Source organism: Borostomias antarcticus (assembly GCF_949987555.1).
Source record: "Borostomias antarcticus genome assembly, chromosome: 5".
In the NCBI taxonomy this organism is placed as follows: domain Eukaryota; kingdom Metazoa; phylum Chordata; class Actinopteri; order Stomiiformes; family Stomiidae; genus Borostomias; species Borostomias antarcticus.
The window spans coordinates 27,077,353-27,101,896 of NC_140238.1; the positions used below are offsets into that span (position 1 = coordinate 27,077,353).

Genomic DNA, 24,544 nt, shown 5'->3' on the forward strand with positions numbered 1-24,544 from the left:
ACGGGGCACTTAGAATGCAGTTTCTAAAAATAAATTTTCTGCCACGAAACGGTTGTTTTCATCAATCTGTCTTGATGAATCGCTAGTTGTGCTTACATAGAGCATAGGCCTGTTGTGGTTTTTCACATGCCTCTGTAATATGATCTTTAGAAACGTCTTACACGACACGAAATAGCTTCCTCACTTGCTCCAGCACGCATGCGCACAGCGATTGCGCGCTGTGCGCATACGTGCTGGAGCAAGTGAGGAAGCTATTTCGTTTCGAAAGACGTTTCTAAAGATCATGGCATGTGAAAACCACAACAGGCCTATGCCTATGCAAACGTCTTATAATATGTCGTAAATAAGGTCCAGGTTGTCAAAAACGAGCATTGTCCTTTAAGGTGTGTTTCTGTGAGGTCGGGGTTAAGGTGTGTTTCTGTGAGGTCGGGGTTAAGGTGTGTTTCTGTGAGATCCGGGTTAAGGCGTGGTTCTGTGGAGTAGGGGTTAAGGCATGCTGCGCGCTTGTCATCAAGGCGGAGTCTAGAGGCAAGTACGAACAGGTAAGTGTAGCGTGAGAAGGGAGGGGTGAGACGTGTGTGTGTGTGTTACCGTCGGGTCCGTCCAGAGGGAGCACTTGCGGCACTGCCTGCAGGGGGCGCCGGGCGAGCGGGCGTGCTGGCAGAAGTGGTGGTAGCCGCTGATTGGTTCGCGGCAGAGGTAGCACATGTAGCCGCCGCAGCGACACGACATCCTGTTGCAGCCCTCGGACTTCACCAGGCCCGTCCCGCACTTCACACACTTCCTGACCCGCGCCGCCGTCATGCGCTCCTCGCTGTGGGGGGGAGGGGGGGGATGAATATTAAACACACCCCCTTCCTCCTGGTCAGCCACTCTGTCTGGTCTTAAGCTTAATTTATACTCAGTCGACAAGTGTCATACGACAAATGTGTCGACAGAAAAAAAAAAAAAAAAAAAGTCGACTGACATTAGCATTTATACTTCAGCCAAGTGTCTGATCACCTCCTTCTATCTAGCTATCCAATCACAAATGTGCGACGAAAGTGACGGCGTCTGCGACACTAGCAAGACACCCCTGTCCGACACAAAAAAGTGTCGACAGTGACGTCTTTTCTGTTCAAAAGTGTCGTATGACCAACTATAAATTGTCCGTTACACGTTCGAATCGAACAGAATAGGACGTTTACTTGCCTATGTGTAACAAGTACGGGTACAGGTACATTGGAATTCTTGTCATCGCTTGTCCTTACAATATCTTATCAGTGCTAACCAGCTCCTCATTCCAGTCGTAGGTCACCGAGTAGGGCAGCCCCCCCCTGGTGACCCTAACCCTAACCCCTTAACACTCAGCGCTCACCAGTTAACAAAAACACACGACAATATCTGGCGAGTGACAGTCAATGCTGTCTAGATGGAGTAGCAGTTTATTACGGGTGAACGCCAGTTGCTCTGGGCTGAACTAATCAGGTCTGTTCTGTAGTTGTTAGATTAGATGGCCTGCTGATTGATCTCTCTATCACACTGCTTCCTGGCTCTCTGTGCAACAGGAAGTCAGAGGCGTTAAGACAGTAAAAACAGGACGTGCTGCCCGTATGTCTGCTGGGAGACAGGAAGCAGCTGTCCACTGCACGTCCTCCCCCCCTCCGGTTGTCCCGGAGACGTTTACCCAGCATCCTCTAGGACAGGAGCTACAGATGGGGCAGGTGGCTTGGCCAGGGGCTGGCTTGGATAGGTGGAGATCTAGCAGTGCCTAGATTCCTTTTTTGGGGGCAACGACCTTGCTCTCAGGTTGGAATTTCAGTCAGGCACTTACAAGAGCACCCGCATGCTGATCTCGTCTCTCTCAAGGACCTGCTCACAGGACTTCCCCACATGCTGCTTCCACTGCACATGGCACTTCCTACAGCTCTCCTAGAGAGAGAGAGAGAGAGAGAGAGAGAGAGAGAGAGAGAGAGAGAGGGGAGACGTTTCAATTCAGTGAATTTCAATTATTTCTTGATGCAGAGCTAAATAACATAACGAATAAGATAGCTTGGCCTTTTGTCTGGCTGCCATCTCTGTATCCCAACCCCTTCCCTGATGTTACACGCTCATCCCCTCCCCATTCCAGAATAGCTCAGCGCGCTCTACTCTACATGCTGCCGGCGTTGCCACTGCAGAGACTGACAAACACGACGGCTAGGTGTGGCTCTTTTGTGTGTCTGTGTGTGTGTGTGTGCTTCGGCGGATCTCGGACTGCAGCGAGTGTGGGATTCATTCGTCGCCGACGGCGCGGTTGCCTGGTAACAGTGTTTCCATCCCCACCGTCACGCCGACCCACGATGCTTTGCACCTCAGATGAAGGACATCTGGGGAAGACTCTGATACGCTAACACGCTACAGAGACTCTCACACACACACACATACACACACACACACACACACACACACACACACACACACACACACACACACACACACACACACACACACACACACACACACACTTAACCTAGATAATAACACACAGCCATATGCACGAAACCCACATACAAGCACGCACAGACACACCCGCCCCGCACCAAATTGGCCAGCGGCTCCTTTGATCTTTTAACTGCTAGTTGACTTCCCAATACCCCATAGATAAAGAGGGTTGCTGTAAATATTTCAACATGCTCATTAATTCATGAACATGGCATGAGACAGCAGATACTGCCCACGGATCGTCCCTGATGTTGGGACCCGGAAGTGACCCCTGAGGTCAGAGAGGAGGGTCCGCCTCCACCGAGGCTGTGTCGTCCCCCCCCCCGGCAGAGGCACTCCACCAGGAACTGCTGGATCCAACAGAGCAGCATAGTCTAATCACACACCGATGCTAATCTCAGTGGTAGACAAGCAGGAAACGCCTGAGGGCGAGTACCAGCGTGGGCGGACCTCAGGAGGACGGGCCTGACAGACAGACCCAGACCGAGACGCTGCGGCCCCTCCCCCCTTGCTCGGCCCCCCGCAAGCCCGCCGCCCCGGGGAACGATGGGGGGACGAGAGACCCGGCTGGCGGGGACGGGCGGAGGACGGGCTCACCGGGGGGACAGCGAACGGAAGAGGAGAGAGAAGATGACCCGACAGACGGACGCGAGCCGGTTCGTGCGGGGGATGACCGAGACGCACGAAGCCGAGGGGCCGCGGCCGACCGACGCCGGGGGGGAGATGAGGGGGTGAAGGTGTGACAAAACGAACTCTTCTCTGGGAATCCTCGGTGAAGAAGGGGAAAACACAAAGGACTGGAGGAGAGAGCTAGGAGAGAGGGAGACTTTCCGAGCCAACGCTGGTGACAGTGAACGATTGCCCCCTAGTGGTGCCTCGGGTCCAGGGAGAGGGAGTGAATGGGTGAGTGCGCGCGCCTGCCTGTGAGAATGTGTGTGTGTGTCAGATAGACCGGTGTGGCGAGTTGAGTGACTGGCAGGAACACCCCGGCGGTCTCGCTCTTATAGTGCGCCTAAAAATGTAGCCGCGACGTCAGCGAGGTGGCCGCGCCCCCCTCCTGTGCACGCCTACGCTCGAACCGGATGCCGCTACCTGGCTGTGGAATGCTGCTTCAGAATGCGAACGGCACAACTGGTTATGATCAACATGACAAAGGTCGCGTACACACCTGATTCAGCCCCGGGACCATAGAAACTGGTTACTGCCACGCATGACGGCAGACAAAAAACACACACAAACACACACACACGCGCCTTCTTCCTGGTCTCAGAAAACACACCCATCTGTGTGTCGAAAGCGTCTGAAATCAAAACTGCTCAAATGCGCGCACATTGTACCGCCAGCTTCCCCAATATCAGGGCAAATCAAAGCCCTCCCTGCACCATTCACCCCCCATCCCCCCACCCTTGTCCTGTCTTCCGTTCTCTTATCTTCATTCATACCCTTCCCTACCCCCCTTCTCTCTCTCTCTCTCGCTCTCCCTCTGTCTATCTTCATTCATACCTCCCCCTTCCTCTCCCTCCCTCTCTCTGGCAGCAGACTGCAGCAGCCCTTATAAGGCAGCAGAAGCCGTATACAGGGCTTCTGATTGGGGGGCAGGGGTGTGTGTGTGTGCGTGTGTGTGTGAGCGCGTGAGAGTGTGTTAGTGTGTTTGAGAGGAGTGGCGGCCGGCTCTTTGCAATCAAATGTGCCGTCAGGATCCGAGGCCTGGGGAGAGGGAGAGGGAGATGAGGAGGGAGGGAGGGAGTGAGGGACAGAGCAGAGCAGTATGTACGACTTGTCTCCGCATGCTGTCTGGGGTGGGCGGGGCGCTCGCGGAGAATGCACCGATAGGAGGGAAGCAGAAAGATGATTGACAGCGCCGTGAGCCAGGGGACCAGAGACATGCACACGCATGCACAGACACACACGCCTGCACGCACACGCACACACACACACACACACACACACACACACACACACACACACACACAAAGAACCACGCACGGCATGCCAAGGTCAACTCTTCTAAAGGAGACTAACAGACACGCTTCAAACACTGGCCGAACACTAGGAGCCGGCTTGTCCAAACTCCCTCATAACCACATGTGGATCAAATTAACTTGCGCGCGGGAGTGTGTGCCTGCGTGTGTGTGTGTGTGTGCACGCGCACACGCGTGTGCGTATGTATGCCTGTTGGTCAGACTTCCCCAGGGGAGGACAGACAATCTGGGTCAAACATGATCTGAACCACATTTGAAACAGGGGGAAGGATGTGCAGCCAATCAGAGGGCAGTATGAGGGGAGGGCAGAGGCAGAGAAAGTATGTCAGTTACATAACTAAGCCCCGCCCCTCCAGTGGGCTGATCCGCATCTGCCGAGCAGACTACAGGATCTTCTGTGCAACAACTGTGTGTGTGTGTGTGTGTGTGTGTGTGTGTGTGTGTGAGAGTTTCTGAGAAAGTAGTGTGAGGGAGGAGAGAATTTTTTTTTTTTTTTTTAAAAGAGAAATTTCAAAGAGAAATGCATGGATAGAGAGAGAGAGACAGAGAGAGAGACTCTGAGAGAGAGAGAGAGAGAGAGAGAGAGAGAGAGAGAGAGAGAGAGAGACAGACAGACAGACTGGTGACAGCTGTTTCAGTCCAGGCCCCCTCCTCTCTCTGTGTCTGGTGGATACTGGGTGCTGCTGTGAACCAGTGAGTCATTGAGGGAGGTCCCACTGCAGGCGCGGCAGGGAGACCTGACCGCACAGCTCGCCGTTACACAACACGGCCCTCTCCTGAAGGATGCTCTCCAGTCTCCAACCTAGCAAGTTGTGTTTGGAGCGGTTTGGAGTCGATGAACGCTAATTCGAGGCGCGTTTCGCGCAGCGGTGGCCAATTGGGAGAGGGAGGTCGTGCAATAAACACCTCTTTTGTTTCCCCTGTGAAAGTGTCAGCAGAGAGAATGGAGAGACGTTTACAGTGCTTGTGGTTATCCGGTTATCCTGAAGTATATGATGCATCCCTGCCCGAAAACAAGGATCTGAATTTAAAATAATGCCTGGAGTGGAGGTGGAGAATGGTGACCCTGGTTTTATTCTATTTTATCAAGCCTTTATTTAACCATGAGAAGCTTTGGAGGCTTGTAGAAGATGCTTTGCAGCATACCACACCACACCATACTGCCTGTGCACCTGTAGTAAGCCCAGATGATGTAATCAATCTCTGCTTTAGCTGGTTTCATGCAATTCTAATATGGACAGAAATATTCACACATTAATAAAAAAGAAAAACATTAAGAAAAAGAAAACAGGCATTGCAATGAAGTGGTATGATATTCTATTGTTCCTTTAAAATGTCTGGATTTAGAATGTAGACGGCCTAGAATAGACTCTGGTTTTACTGAGACACCAAGTATAGTTTTTCCTGTACAAAGCTAAATTTACTTGGCATTGGGACAAATGAATTGTGGCGAGCGCCCCAGGTGGTGTGCTCTTGTACATGTGTGACGGGCGAACGTACGCACACACACACACACACGCTAACGGCCAAATTAATACCACCCCTTGATTTCATCGAGTGGAGGACGACTAGGTGGGGACAAGCCGAAATACATGTTCGCCTACTTGTCCGGTTCTGAGGGGAGAGTTCTGGGGAGGGCGGACTTACTGCTGAGACACATTACCCCACCGACCCACAGGAAGAACGAGTCATACACATCTGGAGCATGTCTAGTGTGTGCGTGCGAGAGAGAGTGTGGGTAATGGGCTGCAGATGTGCAGGTTGCCGCAACTTTGGACTGCGCAGAGCGGCAGTCACAGAGCATTGGCTCCACCTAGAGGGCGCAGGCGAGAACTGCAGGATGGAAGCTCCTCAAAACTGCATGACACCTCAAGAGACCTCCTCTCACACACACACACACCATGCATGCACAGTACAACAGACAGACAAATGATTTAACACAAGTACATACAAAAGCCTCTCTGTTCATAACACCCCCCCCATTTTCCTTATAACTCCAGACGCCTATTTAGTCACATGTTACTGAAGGAGCAGCCCCGTAACCATGGAAATCAGGGGGGGAGGAGAGGACAGGCTGAGTAACCACACACACACACACACACACACACACACACACACAATCTCTCTCTGTATCCTTCCTCTGGGAATCTGAGGGGAGAGTGTTTGCTCTGTGGCGATAAACCAAAGAGGTTTTACTGTAACTCAAACACACACACACACACACACACACACACACACACACACACACACACACACACACACAGCCTTGGCAGAGGGCTGATTGTAAGACTCCTCCAACATTCCTGAGAGAGAGAGAGAGGGAGAGATGACCCCACCACACGGGACCCCACCACACTATGTCCATTGCCATCAATCTTTGCCTCCAGGCACCACTTAAAGGTTTAATTTCGGTACGCAGGCCTGGGTCGTCGCTCCGTGGCAAGCAGCCACACCAGACAGAGGTGTTCTGAGGCGAGCCACCTCTCTCACAAACCACTGTGAAGTCACGAGATGCAGGCACATATGGTAGACATCATGTGCTAAACACATTACACGTGTTTCCCAAGAAAATACATCATGACTATCTCTCTCCCTCGTTCACTGCCAGCGCTCTCTCTCAACCCCCCCCCCCTCTGCTCACATCTCACTCTGGAGAACAAGGAGGCCGGGGCTAGGAGAGGACAGCTCACCTTCCTGCAGCGGGGGTTGGGACAGCTGAACAGAGACACCTCCTTGTCCAGCAACGCCGGGAAGTTGCAGAACGGACACCTTCGAGGGGGAAGAGGGAGAAAGGGTGCGCGGTGAGTTAGGGGATTACTGGCGAGTGATGGGGGGAGTAATCCCACTCACGCGGTCTTACACGCGTGCGTCGTCGTACCGTACTAGTTCGTCAGCGCAGGTGGCGGCGACGGCCTCCTCGGCCTGCCGCTCGTAGTATTTGACCAGGATGTTCTCTGGCAGCACCTTCTCCAGCTCGCTGACCGGGAAGCTGCAGGGGCAGCCGGCCTCCATGCAGCTCAGCTCTGCCTGAAACGCGCACACACACATACCACGCACACACACACACAGAAACAAACGTACCCAATTACAGAGCGATACAGGATACCATAAAGCCAGCCTCAGAGCTTGTCAGCATATCAAAAACAAACGCACTTGCCCGTAAACGCACGCACACGCACGCACAAACAGCCAGGTACATACCTGCCCGGAGCCAAAGACTGCCTCCTGAGCGTATTTCACCAGGCACTCTTTACAGAACAGATGACCGTCAGAGCACTGGGTCATCTCCTCAAACGCAAACTCCCCGAAACAGCAGCGACACTCGATCAGCTGACCGTCCTAGACACACACACACACACACACACACACACACACACACACACACACACACACACACACACACACACACACACACACACACACACACACACACACACACACACACACACACACACACACACACACACACACTCTTAGATATACACTCTTACAACTAGGGATGTGTGCTGATAGTCGTCTAAACGAATATACGACACAGCTTTTGCTAGTCAGACTTTATTATTTGCACTGTTTTTGCATCATTTTTTGTGGACCAATGTTTGAATAAATTTGCCTTCGAATGCATCTCTCTGAAATCCGCGGTCATTAATGTGATAATCAAATTTTAGGCTACTGAAACATTACAGGCTATAGGCTAGCCTACTCTTCTTCAATTTAAGAAAATAAATCACATTGAGATCTTTGCTAAGCTGTAATGGCAGGCTGAAATATGCTTTTGCACTGGCAAACAAGAGAGAGAGTGACTTCAGTAGCCTTGCGAGTGCAAATCGGCTGCCATTGAGGGGTTAGGAAACGTCAAGAATGAGAAACCCCCTCCATTTTTCTAACTAGCACTTGCTGTAGAAGCTTGGGAATAGTTGTTTTACACTAGTTGTACAGAACTGTACTGCACACATCCCTACTTACCACACAGCAACAGGCACATACACTACCAACTAGATACACACATTTGAAATCCTGCATTTGATACTCAAAGGGACCATTCTAGAGACAGACACACCCTTCTACAGGAACAGCTAAACTGGTCGGGGCGAGAGCAGGGAACAGGAAGTAGTTCTATAGGCTGCTAACTGTGGAGTCCAGTGGTTGTGTTCCTACCTTCTGATACTGCTCCTCGTTCACCTGCAGTGCCAGGAGGAAATCCTCATGCTGGAGAGAGAGAGGGAGAGGGGGAGAGGGGGAGAGAGAGAGAGAGAGAGAGGGAGAGGGAGAAAGAGAGAGAGAGGAAAGAGAGAGAGAGGAAAGAGAGAGAGAGGAAAGAGAGAGAGAGGAGGGAGAGAGATATGGGGAGGTGGGATTCTTCTTCACATCATCATATGTCATAGTGTGACAATCAAATCAATAAAGCCAGTGGTGTATCCTTGTATTTAGTTCGGACTGGCCAGGAGGCCTCCAGGTTTAAAATCTTCCTACCCTTAAGGGCTGCTTGGCAGATTGAATATGTCCCCCAGTGTGAGTGTGCTAGTACACAAGAGTGTGTGCCGTGTGTGTGGTGGTTGGAGGGGGGGGCAGCCTACCTCTGCTAGTTCCTTGGCCTTCTGCTGGTAGAAGGAGACCTCCTTCTGTAGTGAAGGCTCTAGCGCGGCACCCTGTGTTCTGCTGCCCCGGCGGACGCGGTTGTTTGCCAGGAAGTACATCTTCTTGGCAAATTTCACTGAGCCTGGAGGACAGAACAGGAGTGAGTATGTGTGTGTCTCTTGAGCCTGGAGCTACAGAACAGGAGTGACAATGTGTGTGTCTCCGAAAATGTGGGTTCTGGTGGGGGAGTAAAATGCCTCTGCGAGTACCTGTATGAGAATGTGGTTTGTGTGTGTGTGTGTGTGAGCCTGTCTCTGTGAGTACCTGTGTGAGAATGTGGTTGTGTGTGTGTGAGCCTGTGTGAGAATGTGGTTGTGTCTCCACAAAATACCGCGGTAGTCGGTATTACCGTTATTACGGCGTGGCCAGCGGAGCGGCCGGAGCCCTCTTTAAAAAAAGGCTGTTTGTTTGTAAGTAGACCAATCACAGCGCACGCTGCTGTTGCCAGGTGGCTTCAATTCATTAAACCCCGCACAGGGAGGCCACGCCGTGATTAGACTCTTGTTTTTTTATGATTTTATTTTTTATTTTCTGTCATTTGCGTTGGATAGGAAGGATAATGGTGCGCGCGGCGAAAATTACAGTGAACGCTACAGTGAACGGCGCATTGTCTATTTGTCACCCTATGTCAAAACGGAAGCTAACCTTACTCCAAAAAATATTACTCAACAGTGCAAAGGAGAATTGTATGCTTACCTTTCTGTAGCCTACTGTATTTGTCCCAAACATGCACATGTCCACAAAACCTCAATAAAGCTGTCATCCTCACTTTCCCTGCTTCAACGTTTATGGTCTCGGGGAGTGTTCACCATTCCACTCATCAATCATAGCCTACTACATCATCATCTCATTCTCCAGCAGTTTCTCCCCGATTCGAAGTTGCAATAGTCATATTCCTCTGTCACGCAGGCCAAGCCAGTAAATAGAACTGTCAGCCTATAATATATTCTCGAAATGTTACCAGCTAGCCAGTTCGAGTAGGCTACACAGAAACGCCAAATGCCGATGCATGCTTGCACAAAACTCGCGAACGTCTAGCCTTAAATTATTATTCAAACAAGGAACGAGATAGAGACGATAATAACCCAGTGACTGCGGAAACGTTACTTGTCTTTAAGCGGAAGCATGCGCATGGCTCGTCTCGTGTCAGTGCTGCACACGCACAGTCCCATCCATGGCAGCAGGTAGACGGACTGTGTATGAAACGCCTATATGTGAACAACAATCAAGGCGATAGTGTAGGCCTACTTTTATAATAGCCATTTCGTTACTGTAGGCAGTTTCTATGTGCACTTTACCATCAAATGCATAGGCGGCCTATAGGCCTAGTTTTATAATAATAGCCTATAGGATTTAGTTCCTTTGCGCATTTCTTGTAGCCTAGACCGTATGCGAGAGGGGCTTCGTTGACAGAGGCTTTACGGTTTGTTGGACAATAAACGGAGAGCCTCCGAAAAAGACATCCTGCCGTTCTGGTCTGGGCTACATTTATCTAAACATTATTATTATTGTCATCGTTGTTGTGTATTATACTGTGTAGGGCCTACCGGCTACAGTAGGCTACAATTCTGACTGTCTGTCTGACTGACGGCTGCGGAAGGTGCGTGCGTTCTAAACTGTTCTAGTGTTGTTAACACGATTAAATGATGATAATAACACCACGACCACCACCAACAACGAAAATAATAATCGATTTTATTCAGAAATTGCTGCATAATTCTTTAGACGGTTTTACTGACGAGACCGTCCAGATTTTATAGCACCGTAAACAGTAATACCGCCCAAGACTAGTGTGTGTGAGCCTGTCTCTGTGAGTACCTGTGTGAGAACGTGGTTGTGTGTGTGTGAGCCTGTCTCTGTGAGTACCTGTGTGAGAATGTGTGTGTGTGTGTGTGTGTGTGTGTGTGTGTGAGCCTGTCTCTGTAAACTTCAGTGTAAAGCATCCACCAGGCAGACATGAGGTGTTACCCTGTTCAAATGTGAAGTCGATGGAGCAGCGTTTCTTCCCTGAGGGATCTGCTACATCGTTCTGCTTCATCTTCTTCAGGGCTTCACATAAGGCCTGGGGGAGAGGGAGGAGGAGAGGCACAGATCGAGAGAAACAGGGCTTATAATACACAGCACAAGGCCTGGGAGACAAGTGTTTGTGTGTGTGTCCATATGCATGTGTGTGTGTGTGTGTGTGTGTGTGTGTGTCAGAGTACCTTGCGAGTGATTGCATAGTGTCCCTTGAGAGCGTTGAGGGCCCATTTGATGTCCTGGCAGCAGAGCATCCTGAAATCTCCCATCAGGAGATCGGCCGCCTGCATCAGAGTCTCTGGTCCCACTGCGCCCAGCTTGGCATAGTCGAACAGGTCTTCACTCGTCTACTCACACACACACACACAAACACACACTAGGCTTTAGGGCTGCACAATTAATCGTAAATTAATCGAAATCGCGATCATAACCTCCGCGATTAACTAATCGCAAAAGGCCGCAATTAATGTGATTAATAATTTTGCTTAGAATTGAGTGTGCTAGGACTACACGGACGAATCACAGGAGCTTATGCTGTCTGACAAATCATATGCATTCCCGCTGAGTGCGCTGTGCGCAGCAATTTCACTGAGAAGACAGATAGCAGTAGGTCAAGACAAGTGTCACAAGAGTAAGAGTAGTGAAGAGCCGTGAGTAGTGAAAAAATGAGCGAAAACGAGGTAAGTGAGTTAGTAACAAGAAAGGGATCAACGTCCGTGATTTGGGAGCATTTTGGTTATTAGGGCCCGAGCACTGGCGGTGCGAGGCCCTATTGAATTTCGAAGGATTATTATTATTCTTCTTTACTCCAAACAAATGCCTTTTAGGCGGCCTGAACATCGATGAAAACGGATGAAACTTTGCAGATACGTCAGTCCCGGTGAAAAATTTGATAATTCATGGGTGACGGAAATGGGCGTGGCAAAACGGCTCAAGAGCGCCCCCTGGAAAGTTTCAAATGGCGAGCCCCACCTTTCAGTTTGATGTAGGCGAACGAAATTCGGAGGGCATATGTATTTCATCGAGCCACACTTAAATGTCTCTTGGAGCTATACCCAACATGCAACAGGAAGTCCGCCATTTTGCTCTTAATGTGCCATTTTGTCCGTGTTTTGACCATTTCCATGCCTCGTACTTCAACGAACTCCTCCTACAGATTTCATCCGATCAACTTCATATTCGGTCAGCTTCATCTTAAGACGTTTGTGATCAAAAGTTATCAAAAAAATTGAGTTTTCACCAAACACGCTTGCCGTGGCGCCCCGCCAAAGTTTGACATTTCGCCATAAAACACGATGTCCTCATAACTCCTCCATACATTATCCGATTTGTCCGATATATCTCACGCTTCATGACGGTTCTGTCCTGAACACATCTATGTGTCAGTATTGCGTCATACTTATAGCGCCACCTATTGGTGAAACAGGAAGTCCTCATAACTCCTCCATACATTATCCAATTTGTCCGATATATCTCACGCTTCATGACGGTTCTGTCCTGAACACATCTGTGTGAATGTATTGCGTCATTCTTATAGCGCCACCTATTGGTGAAACAGGAAGTCCTCATAACTCCTGCATACATCATCCGATTTGCACCAAATTGCTGACGCTTCATGAAGGTCACCTTCTGAACACATCTATGCGTCGGTATTGAGTCATACTTACAGCGCCACCTACTGGTGAAACAGGAAGTCCTCATAACTCCTCCATACATTATCCAATTCGTCCGATATATCTCACGCTTCATGAAGGCTCTGTCCTGAACACATCTATGTGTCAGTATTGCGTCATACTTATAGCGCCACCTATTGGTAAAACAGGAAGTGCTCATAACTCCTACATACATTATCCAATTTGTCCGATATATCTCACGCTTCATGACGGTTCTGTCCTGAACACATCTATGTGTCAGTATTGCGTCATACGTATAGCGCCACCTATTGGTGAAACAGGAAGTCCTCATAACTCCTCCATACATTATCCAATTCGTCCGATATATCTCACGCTTCATGAAGGTTCTGTCCTGAACACATCTATGTGTCAGTATTGCGTCATACTTATAGCGCCATCTATTGGTGAAACAGGAAGTCCTCATAACTCCTGCATACATCATCCGATTTGCACCAAATTGCTGACGCTTCATGAAGGTCACCCTCTGAACACATCTATGCGTCGGTATTGAGTCACACTTACAGCGCCACCTACTGGTGAAACAGGAAGTACTCATAACTCCTACATACGTTATCCGATTTACTTCAAATTGCTCAGGGTTGATGAAGGTCACGTCCTGAACACATCTGTAGGTCAGTATTGAGTCATACTTATAGCGCCGCCTACAGGTCAAGCAGGAAGTCATCATAACTCCTACATACATTGTCCGATTTACACAACATTTCTCACACTTCATCAAGGTACCGTCCTGAACACATTTATGCATCGGTATTGAGTCACGGTTAGAGCGCCACCTACTGGTGAATGGAAGGTTCTCTCAGTACAGGACACCGAAATAGCACAGCCTTTAATGGCGCCGCACCCCGACATGCGTGGGGTGCGAGGGCCCGCTCAATGCTGCTCGCAGCCCTAGTTATATATTAATATTATATATTGAATATTAATCGCAATTATTAATCGCAATTACCATTTTGAAGCAAATAATTGCAATTATTATGTTTTGTCATAATCGTGCAGCCCTACTAGGCTTGTCACGGTACCAGAATTTCAGTAGTCGGTACCGGTACCAGTAAATTTCCACAGTACTCTGTACCAATTTCGGTACCATTTTTACTCACATGCACGCGTGTAAAGTACAACGTGCATGAGTACCGCAAGCAGCAATTCAACTGAACTGTGTAGCGCCCTTGCTCGCTCATCACACAGCTTCGACTGAATGACAATGCGTTTATTTAGACAAACCACATGACAAGTGTCAACAGTGCTACACGCTAGTGCTATCGCTAACTTGCTAGCAAGAGGCTAGCGCAGGTCATAAAAAGGAACAGAGATCCCCATCACGGTTCTTCCCCAAATGGCATCTCCCCAAACTTGGGTCTACTAGCACTGAAAGATAAAACATAACATGCTACACGCTGTCACTCCCACAGCCTAGCCCCTCACACGACTGCTAACCTGACGGACTAGCAGTCCCTTATCCCCCCATTAGCGAAATCAAGTTCAACGGTCACTCCGCTTGGTTCTGGGATCAAAACTACTCGATAAAGTATTGCAGAGAAATTTCAAAGGTACTCACAGAAGCAGGAGGGTTGCATCTTCAAAAAACGCATGGTTTTGAAAGAAATGCGCTGCTAATAAACATGTTCAATCTTACGCTCAAAACCGGCTCATATTTTCACAAAATGAACAAATGCTTGTCTTCTTCTACGCTGCTGTCATGGGTGGTGCGCTGTGATTGGATGGCAGCACGCAGCAGCGTAGAAGACGACAAGCGGCAAATTAAATATAAAACCTTCGGCACCATGGAAAAACGGGTACCTCAGTACCGCAGCAATGTAAGTACTGAATTAGTACCGAAGTACCGAGTACCGTGACAAGCCTAACACACACACTTCCAGTCTAAATGCCAACTACACCCAAATAAAATGCAGCTATACACGCTCAACTTCCCAAAACAATATTTCTCTCATTCTCAGAGACGGCGACACCCCGTTGACGCCTCTCTCTTCCGTTCATCGACCCGTCTCTGAAGCGCGCTAACCTGCGTCTGAGTGTCGTTGGTCTCCAGAAGGATGCTGGTCTGTGCGGCCGCCGCCATCTCTCGCTGAGGGTAGGCCGGGGTCTCCAGCAGCATGTTACATAACCTGGCACAGAGGGGCGCGGACGAGGCAGAGTGGGGGGGGGGTCACACATACATTCACACGCAGTCCAGGACTATAGCGAGGAGCGGTGCAGGACGGCGGCTGCTTACGCATTCAAATCTTTGATGTCGTTCTTCTGGATCAACTCTGCTACGTAGGCCTCGTGGACATCAGGGAGCAGATCCAACTAGGTGGGAGGAGGGAGGGAGGGAGGGAGGGAGAGAAAGGGGGGGAGAGAGAGATAGAGGGGTTAAGGAGAGAGAGGGAGAGGGCGGGACAAAAGATAAACAAGGTTGTTTATGCTTCATGTTTAGGCGTAATGCTGCCTGATTAGCAGGCTCTATCTGTATGTGTGTAGAAGCCCTAGGTGTGTGTGTGAGTGAGTGAAGAGCGTTAATACTCACCACCCCTTTGATCAGCGCTCTGACGTGGGGCTGCTCCTGGCCTTCCCGTGGTTCTGAGGGCCCAGGTCTCTCCTCCGTTACCCTGGGCAGGGGTGCTGGGGCGTTAGGGGCGTTAGGGGCTGGAGCTAAGGCTACTGAGGGACCAGGTCTCTCCTCTTTTACCCTGGGCAGGGGTGCAGGGGCCGGGGGGCCAGGGGCCGGAGCTAAGGCAGGAGCTGGAGGATAAAGCGCTGCGTTTACGGCAGGGCCGAAAACCAGGGCTAGAGGGTTAGGCTCCGGGACTCTGGGTGCAGGTGGAGGGTTGGCCCCTTCTGGATTAGGAACTGGGGCGGGATCAGCCCCCTCGAGAACTCTGAAGTTGGGGTTTGGGTTAGGCACCCTGGCGTTAAGGTTGGCGGCGGGGAAGTTGACCATCACCACCACCTGAGGTTCCAGAGGCACCGCCCTCCGCTCCGGCGCCCGCCCCGGAGCTCTGGCGTTGGGGTGAGGGTTCAGGTCGGCCCCCGACGCGGCCTGACTGCCCAGGGTGATCCGGTGGCCGGTCTCTGGGGGGCCGAGTCTCTCCGGGGCGGCTGCGATCAGCACGGTGGGGGCCGCGGCGGGGCGCTGGGGCACGGGACGAGGCTGGAGGAGGGGGCGGAGCTGCTGGCTCTGGGGCTGCGGAGGAGGAGCCTGACGGACCTGAGAATCCCAAACAGGCCCTGCCTGCTGATGCTGGGCCTGGGCCACTGGAGCGTCTTTACTGGGAGGCTTAGCCAGGGGCTGTGGCTGGGAGGATACGGAGGACCCAAGCTGAGGGTGGGTAGACGAGGATACAGTCTGGGTGGATATGCAGGCTACAGGCTGGGTGGATGTGGAGGTAACAGGCTGGGTGTGTGTGGATGTGGAGGGTCTGAGCTGGTCAGATGTGGAGGTTCCGGGCTGGGGGTGTGTGGACGTGGAGGGTCTGAGCTGGTCAGATGTGGAGGTTCCGGGCTGGGGGTGTGTGGACGTGGAGGGTCTGAGCTGGTCAGATGTGGAGGTTCCGGGCTGGGGGTGTGTGGACGTGGAGGGTCTGAGCTGGTCAGATGTGGAGGTTCCGGGCTGGGGGTGTGTGGACGTGGAGGGTCTGAGCTGGTCAGATGTGGAGGTTCCGGGGTGGGGGTGTGTGGACGTGGAGGGTCTGAGCTGGTCAGATGTGGAGGTTCCGGGCTGGGGGTGTGTGGACGTGGAGGGTCTGAGCTGGTCAGATGTGGAGGTTCCGGGCTGGGGGTGTGTGGAGAGTCTGAGCAGGTCAGATGTGGAGGTTACAGGCTGGGGAAGAGTCTGAGGTCGGATCAGGGGTCTCTTTGTGGGGGTTTTGGTCTGTGCGTCCCTGGAAGTTGAGGGGGTAGCTGCAGCTACGGAGCCCGTGACGGTCGGACCTACAATCTCCTCCACCTCTATGATTGGTCTGTCGTGTCCTGAGGCCCTGCCCCATGGTGCTGCTGGACGAATCATACGCCGTCTTATTGGAGTCAGGGGCTACAGAAGAGGAGACGGATGCATAGAAATGGAATCCAAATAGAATGATAAAAGCAGACAAACAGAAGTTCCTACCTGAGAGTAAAGTAAACAAGTGCACAGTGAATCATGTACAGTTGTTGAATGAGATGTGCCCATTCATTCTCTATGGTGGTTGTTATCTCGGGCTCTGGCAGGGTTAGCGAAAAATATATGAACTGGTGGTTACTCTGAACCTGCGGCCTGTATCGAGCGAAGTTCACCAACCGACTTCTTATGTCAGACCAGGAGCCTCTGAGCACACGCCCACGCCCGTTACAGGGCATTAGGGTGCAATCCTCCTTAGTTGGTTGTGGGGCTGTAGGCAGCGAAAACTTGACACTTCCACATTTTAAACCGTAACCTTTGATTGTCAATTATGTTTTACTACCAGTCAATCAGGCTTTGCAGATTACAGAGGAATTTGAATGAGAAATCTGTTCAGAATTATGCAAGGGATGTTCATGAATAGCACAACACGGAAGCAAAACTGCTTGTTTGGATTCCAAAAAACAAGGATTAGCCTACACTGCAATACAGTATAAAAATGAACAATGATCTAATTAGTTAGTTAGATCTAATTAGTAGTGCTGACTTCGATTGCTCAACTGTTTGGTCGACCAATATTCTTTTGGTCGAGCAATCACAAAGTTTATACTTTGTTAGACAAAAAATACATAACACTAATAAAATAGAAGGGTGAACCGGGAGTGTTTTGAATTAGGCCTACCTAAAAACTGAACATCCTTTTTTAGCTCTGAGTGTGACTGTAGGATTGTTGGATTGGAGTGCTGGGCTCTCTTCCCTACCCGCGTTCTGTCTCTCTGGCTCTATCCCACACAGCCTCTCTCTCCCGCTTGCAAAGTTGGCCTCTTATCTCCTAATTATATGGTTTATATAAAGACATCAGGTCAAACATCCCCATTTTCATAACCGTGTTGGCCGTTATTTTATTGCAGAAGGCACGGATGCCATTTTCATTACACTTTCATAACCGACATGACAGAAAGAAGAATCCAAGATGAACCCCACAATGTCGAAGAAAAAGTCTGTAGTGCATAACAGCTTGAAAATATATACTGATGTTTTAATCTTTTTTAATCTTATGTTGTTTTTGTTGCCTTTTATTTAAGATCAAGACCAAGGCTACATTTTGCAATTGATTGAAATGAATTGGTGAAATGAATGTGGAGCGCATTTGCATCAGAGTGAATGCAAGTGTGTGCATAATCGCATACATGTTACTGTATTTGTTGTTTTTATTTACATTATTACCTAGGGCTACTATAGGCCCACAATACAGATGATTATGATCAAATTAAATTATGTAATGACAGTGCATGCAATGTAATGTATTTAAATAATTTGGATGGATAGGATTATCGGCCTGGAAAATGAGATTATGTGGGTCTGTCGCAAACTTGAGGTCGGAGTGCAAGCAGCATACTGAGCCTATGAGCAGCATATACTCTCCTAGCAGCGGAGGTCATATTTCAGATGCATATAGGGGAAACACTAATGTTGTTCAGTAGACAAAACATGTGAAAATGTTTGCTGGTTAAGTTAATGAATACATTTAAGAGGCACCATGACTGACTCAAAGATGTTCTTGTTTTCATGCCAACTGAACACTAGCCTCGTGAGAACATCCTGATCTCGCGAGCCCACGTTGTTTCACTCCGCACATTATTCTGGCAAAGCTCAATAGAGATCCGTTTGTGCACGATCAGAAAACAGTTGGCTAATCAGCGTTCTATGAGGAAATACTAGCAGCCATGCCGGGTGGGGTTTCGGTGTGACAACAGTGGGAAGCAACTGTTCGTTCCAAAACAACAATGGCGGAGGTTAGTGTAGATGTTGTTATAGCATCAGTTATATCTGAACTAGGGTTGCAAATTGTAGGCACGTCCCTGAATCGATCATTGGTAATGTTAACGATCAATCCATTGACTAATTGTAATTAACACTGAGCCGATGGTGAGTTTGCTGCAGGTGAGACGAGGAGGAGAGCCAACTTGTCCAAGTGAACGTTCTTCAAGCGATAGAGCATTGCTGTTGTTGTCGTGTTGTACGTATAGGCTTTTTGAAGTGGTCCCACACAATGCTTTGCTTGGCCCGCTTCATTTTTCAAAATATGCCGCTGTGGATTTCTCTGCATTTCTCCCGAGATGGCTGTTCCGCTACCACGTTGTTTGATAGTAGATCGAGTAAATTTCACGTGCTCGAACAAATCCTTAACGATCAATGAATGGATTTTCGATTAATTGTTTGAATCCCTAATCTGAACTGGAGAGTATTTCTTAATTGAAAGAAAAGCAAAGAACGACACTGAAGACTTTTCTCTACAGAAAAAATGTTTTCGCTCTTCTCCCGCCTGGCTTTGGTAAGAATGTTATTTACCAGTGATAGATGGGGTTCATCCAATCACCTGCCGAGTAGTTTTGGAAGTGCCTGCCCTTTTCCAAAGTTCCTGAACGAAGCTTTCTCAGATGGTTGTGTGAAACAGGTTAACTGAACACATCCTCGGTTACACATTAGCCTAGGGCTGCTCGATTAATAGGATTTTAATCTAGATTACGATTTGGGCTGTCAACGATCATTAAAACTAAATAATCGCCATAAAACGATTTTGCACAAATCAAGCGCACCCTACACTGCAGAGCTATACTGTGCTTGGCCCCTCCCCCACCCCCCAAAGCCCCAAAACAAACACTTCAAAGCGAGACGAGTTGTCAATCGAGGCGCACGCATGCTCCTCTCGAACAAAACACGACAAGAAGAAGATTATGGCAGCAGAAAGAGAGGTGGACAAGAGAGCTAAAACAACGTCAGTGGTGTGGAAACACTATGGGTTCGCGGAGACAGATTTGGACCAAGTTGACACGGTGTGTAAAATTTGCTACACAGTCGTAGCTGCCCCTCAAAGTAGCCCTTCTCAGTGCATTCCGCTCGCTCATGCCAGACAACAGTTCCCGGTCCATTCACTTTGCCGTCAAAATAAATCGGTGTCGGCCTATTTAGGAGAGGCGCTCATATTTACAAGTGTCAGATAAACATGAAACGTCACTTACCTAAGCAAAAGGGTCTATTTTACCAAATGCTGGGTTTTGAAGCCTCGGCGCTACCATTAAATAACTTATTTAGACACGTTCTGTCCAGTGGCGTGTCTAGGGGGTGGCCAGGGGTGGCACGTGCTACCCCTGGAATCTGATTGGCCACCCCAGGTGCCACCCCATATGCTAAACTATGATTGGCTATCTGCCCACGGAGGCGGGAACATTTGAATTGTGTGACTACCGAACTTTCATTTTCAACCGACAAGAAGACGTCAAGAAGACATCAAGAAGAGATTGCGGCTACTCGCTCCTGAAAGATGTGAGTAGCTAGAATTATTGATAACAGTTACACACAATGAGTCAGTGGTTTAAAAAGTTTGAACTGTAATAAGCTAAAACGTTTTTTGATTTTCACGATATGTGGTGCAGGTCTGTCATCATCGCGACTGTCGACTGACTCAGCTTGCTGCCTAGCAAACCTGTCCAGGGATTCTTGCTAAGCTCCTGAAAGATGTGAGTAGACTTATTGATACACATGTGTGAATGGTTTAAAAGCTAAAACGTTTTCCCATCTTATTTTATTATTTCCTGACTCAGCTTACTAGCAAACCTGTCGTCATCATTGTTTGGTTATTGTCAACGATGCTAACGCTAATGCTAACGCTAATGCTAACGCTGATGCTAACGCTAGCTAACTTAACGTTACAGTATGTAAATCTGTCTTGTATCTCTTCTAACTTTGTAACATTAGGCCTGAGTAAGTTTTGCATGTCACATTCATTCATGCATTCATAATTAGGCTAAATGTATTGTGCAAGATATAGTGACATGCATCATGACATGCGACTATTACAGTATGAAAAGAAATCAGAACATTCAGGGATTCTTCAAAAGAAAGAAATCCAAAACAACAGAGCAGGACAGAGCAGCAGAAGCCAGCAGTGCTAGTCAGTCTGAGGATGAGAGCCAGCTTGACTCTGCTAGGGATGTACAGCAGGAGCCTCCAGCTTCAGCTGTACACATGGGTATGTAAAATCCTGATAGTTCCAGATTTCTCTTTAGTAAGCACTTATTTGATTGCCTTGATAATATCAATGACATTGTGGTTAATTGCCAGACATTGAAACTAAAGTTGACACTAACTTCTCAATTAGTGTAGAAGTGCAATAGTCATTATTTCATTTTAGTCATCTGGGTTGCGTAACATACCACTTAGCCTACTTACAAAAAGGCTGATTTTATTATCATTCTGATGACAACGTATGTGTTTTTGTAGACTCAGACAAGGATACTGGTGATGAAGGCCCTTCATCTTCACTTGCACATCAGGGTATGTAATGTATGCATCTTTATAAAACTATCTGCTATGACTTGGGATGGGGATGTTTCACTTTTGCTATACTTATAGTGGCTTATACTGAGATTCAGGGCAAAGCCCTATTTTTAACAATACAGGTGTGAAAAAGCTAAATATGACTAATTTGACATACAAATAAATTGATACAACTGTTAAAATCCCTATATTACTTCAGGTGTGTGTGTCAAGTCAGCCACTCTCTGACAATGACACTGACACTGAGAACCATCCAGCAGTACCTGCAGGCCATGCAGTGACACGTGGGGATGGTGATGCAGCAGCCCTTGTGGCCCCACCTGGACCTCATGGTATGCCTTAATATTTCATATGAAATATATTGTACTTAATTCAATTCTTTCATCTGTACTAATGCCCCAATGAGCACTTCTGTCCCAACAAGTACATGACACTGATCCGATTCTCATGCTTTTGTCACTTTCAGATATTTCACAGTCAAGAGCAGCAGGTCCCTCTCAGCCTCGTTTAAAGGTTTTTCCAAGAACCCTCCAAGGTGAGAAGAGGAGGGCGTTCAATCCAGTGTGGTTTAACCACAATTCCTGGCTTGAATACTCACAAAGCAAAGATTCAGCCTACTGTTACGCATGCAGACACTTCTCCCTGCCTGGCGCGTCAGAATCTGTTTTCTCCTCAGAATCAGGCTTTTCACACTGGAAAAAAGCAACGTACAAAGATGCTGGCTTTAAGTTGCATGAGAAATCTGAGTCTCACATTAATGCCATGTTTGCTTGGAATGAGCACAAGAGGCTATTGCTTACAGATTCTTCTATCTTAGATATGATTAACAAAGAGTACAAAAAGAAAGTTGAAGAGAATCGCAGTTACATTAAAACAGTTGCAGATGTACTGCTTTTGACAGCAACACAGAATATAGCACAAAGAGGTCACCGTGAATCGGAAGAATATGACAACAAAGGGAATTTCTTAGGAATTCTAGAAATGATCGCTAAACACAATCCTATGGTAGCCCAAAAAATGAAGGGACAACGCAATGCAAAATACACAAGCAATACCATACAGAATGAAATTCTGCAGTGCTTAGCAAGTATGGTGCGTGATGAGATTGTGAAGGAAGTGAAGGAGAGTGAGGTATTCTCTGTCATTGCTGATGAAACCAAAGATCTGAAAAAGAAGGAGCAGCTGTCATTAGTAGTTAGGTATTACTACAACGGGGCTGTGCATGAAAGCTTTCTTGATTTCCAACATGCCCAACATCTAGATGCTAAGGGGCTCAGCGAAATGATCATCCAGTGTTTAGAAAGATATGGCCTTCAGTACAAAGAAAATCTTGTTGGACAAGGTTATGATGGGGCCTCAGTGATGAGTGGCAAACACACAGGTGTGGCAGCCAGAATTAAGACAGGCTAAACATGCGTTTTATGTCCACTGTAATGCGCACTGTCTGAACCTGGTCTTAGTTGACACTGTGAAGTCAGTTCCAGAGGCTGATTGCTTCTTCTCACTGCTTGAGAAGCTCTATGTGTACATGTCAGGATCTTATGTGCACCAGAAATGGCTGAATGTTCAAAAGGAGATGTATGGGGGCCAGCCTAGGGAGTTACAAAAACTTAGTGACACAAGATGGGCATGTAGAGCATTGGCTTGCAGGAACTTCATGGATAGGTTACCAGCTGTGTTGTGTGTCCTTCAAAATATAAGCGAAGAAAATCATAGAGACAGATCCACTGATGCTCGAGGTTTGCTTGCACAGATTGACCTCACATTCATATCCCTCCTTGCAACCTTCCGAAAACTGTTCGGAAACACAAAGCTGCTTTCTGACCTGCTACAGTCACCCTCAGTTGATTTAGCTATGGCAGTAGACATGGTGGAGTCACTTCACGATACACTTCAGGAGTACAGGACTGAGACATGTGATCAACTGTGGCATGACATAGTAGAGACAGCCAAACAGTGCAATATAGCTGTTGAGAATGGTGAGAAGAAGAGATCACAAAAAGTTAGCTCCAAACTTGGTGGGTCTTATGTGACATGTACTATAGGCCTGCGGAAGGGTAATGATGACAAAGATACATTCAGACAGAGACTACTCTACCCCATCCTTGACTCCATGATTGGTGAATTGGAAAGAAGGTTCTCAAAACCTAACTGTTTAATAATGAAGGGTTTACAGGCCCTAAACCCTAAAAGCAGTACATTCCTTCAAGACAACCAAGTATTTGGCTTGGGTGAAATGTATGGTTGTGATCAAGAAGATCTTACTCATGAGCTTCACCAGGCTAGGAGAATTTTGAAAAGGAAGGCTGAGAGTGGGGCAAGAGAGTTGGCAAGCATTCTAGACTTGACTGTGTTTTTAGAACCGTACCAAGAGGTGTTTCATGAGCTCTTCAGGCTGTGCAAAATAGCTGTAGCCCTTCCAGTCAGCAGTGCTGCCTGTGAGCGGAGCTTTTCTGCTCTAAAGCTAATTAAAAACCATTTGAGGACAACAATGGTAGATAGCAGGCTAAGCCATTTAGGTGTGCTAAGCATTGAGTCAAGAAGAGCTAAGGCATTGAACATGGATGACTTTATAAAAGTGTTTGCAAGCCAACACAAGAACAGGAGAATTCAACTGTTTTAAATGTATCTGGGCTGGTTTTTTTGTTGGCACTTTACTTTATACTGTGACAGTTTTTTATTTTATTTATTTTATTGGCACTTTACTTTATACTGTGACCGTTCAATATTGTTGGCATTATTACCGTACTTTATTTTAAGTTTGTTGGCACTTACTCTGAGAATGTGCATTTTCTTTTGTATATACAGTACTGTACAAGTTGTTAAAGAATAAAGTATGGAAGTTTTATATTACATTTGTATGGTGTCACTCTGTTGAGATTGGTAGGTCTGTGTATCTTTTAAATTAAACTTTAAACACAGGAATGTAAGACACTATAAAGTAATTAAAGTAGATATGGATAGTAGAGACAAAAATGGTAAATTAATGCTATTCCGTGCCCCCCGCCCCGATGTGCACTCGTACTTCATGCCACCCCTACATAAGTCAGTTCCCCACTTGGGCCACCCCAGTCAAAAAGGTCTGGACACGCCACTGGTTCTGTCCTAGTGAAATTATTTTTCCGAGGTAGTCTTCTTCTGTGGTGGTGGCGGTGCTTTGAAGCTTCTTTATTTATCAGTTTTGGCACTTTTATTAATTTATTTTCAAGGTCAAGGTTCACTATTTGTCTCCCAAAGAACATTGTTAAAAAGAAAAGCCACTGTCAACATTTAATAAATTAATTGTTATCAAAGTCAATAATTTGATTTGTTAA

The 24,544-nt window shown here is 48.0% G+C and overlaps 1 protein-coding gene across 2 annotated transcripts in view; it reads right to left on the reverse strand.

The window, feature by feature from the left end:
* rnf216 (ring finger protein 216) overlaps positions 1-24,544 on the reverse strand; it is a 31,104-nt gene that overhangs the window by 2,127 nt on the left and 4,433 nt on the right. For both annotated transcript variants that reach the window (XM_084438131.1, XM_084438130.1), the window contains exons 4-15: positions 15,321-16,823; positions 15,027-15,103; positions 14,817-14,919; positions 11,288-11,449; positions 11,052-11,145; positions 9,023-9,165; positions 8,604-8,654; positions 7,647-7,784; positions 7,324-7,472; positions 7,136-7,214; positions 1,814-1,911; positions 592-814 (exon numbers count right to left, since the gene is read on the reverse strand). In XM_084438131.1, the coding sequence (XP_084294257.1) occupies positions 592-814; positions 1,814-1,911; positions 7,136-7,214; positions 7,324-7,472; positions 7,647-7,784; positions 8,604-8,654; positions 9,023-9,165; positions 11,052-11,145; positions 11,288-11,449; positions 14,817-14,919; positions 15,027-15,103; positions 15,321-16,823 (2,820 nt within the window). The remainder of the gene's footprint in view (positions 1-591; positions 815-1,813; positions 1,912-7,135; positions 7,215-7,323; positions 7,473-7,646; positions 7,785-8,603; positions 8,655-9,022; positions 9,166-11,051; positions 11,146-11,287; positions 11,450-14,816; positions 14,920-15,026; positions 15,104-15,320; positions 16,824-24,544) is intronic.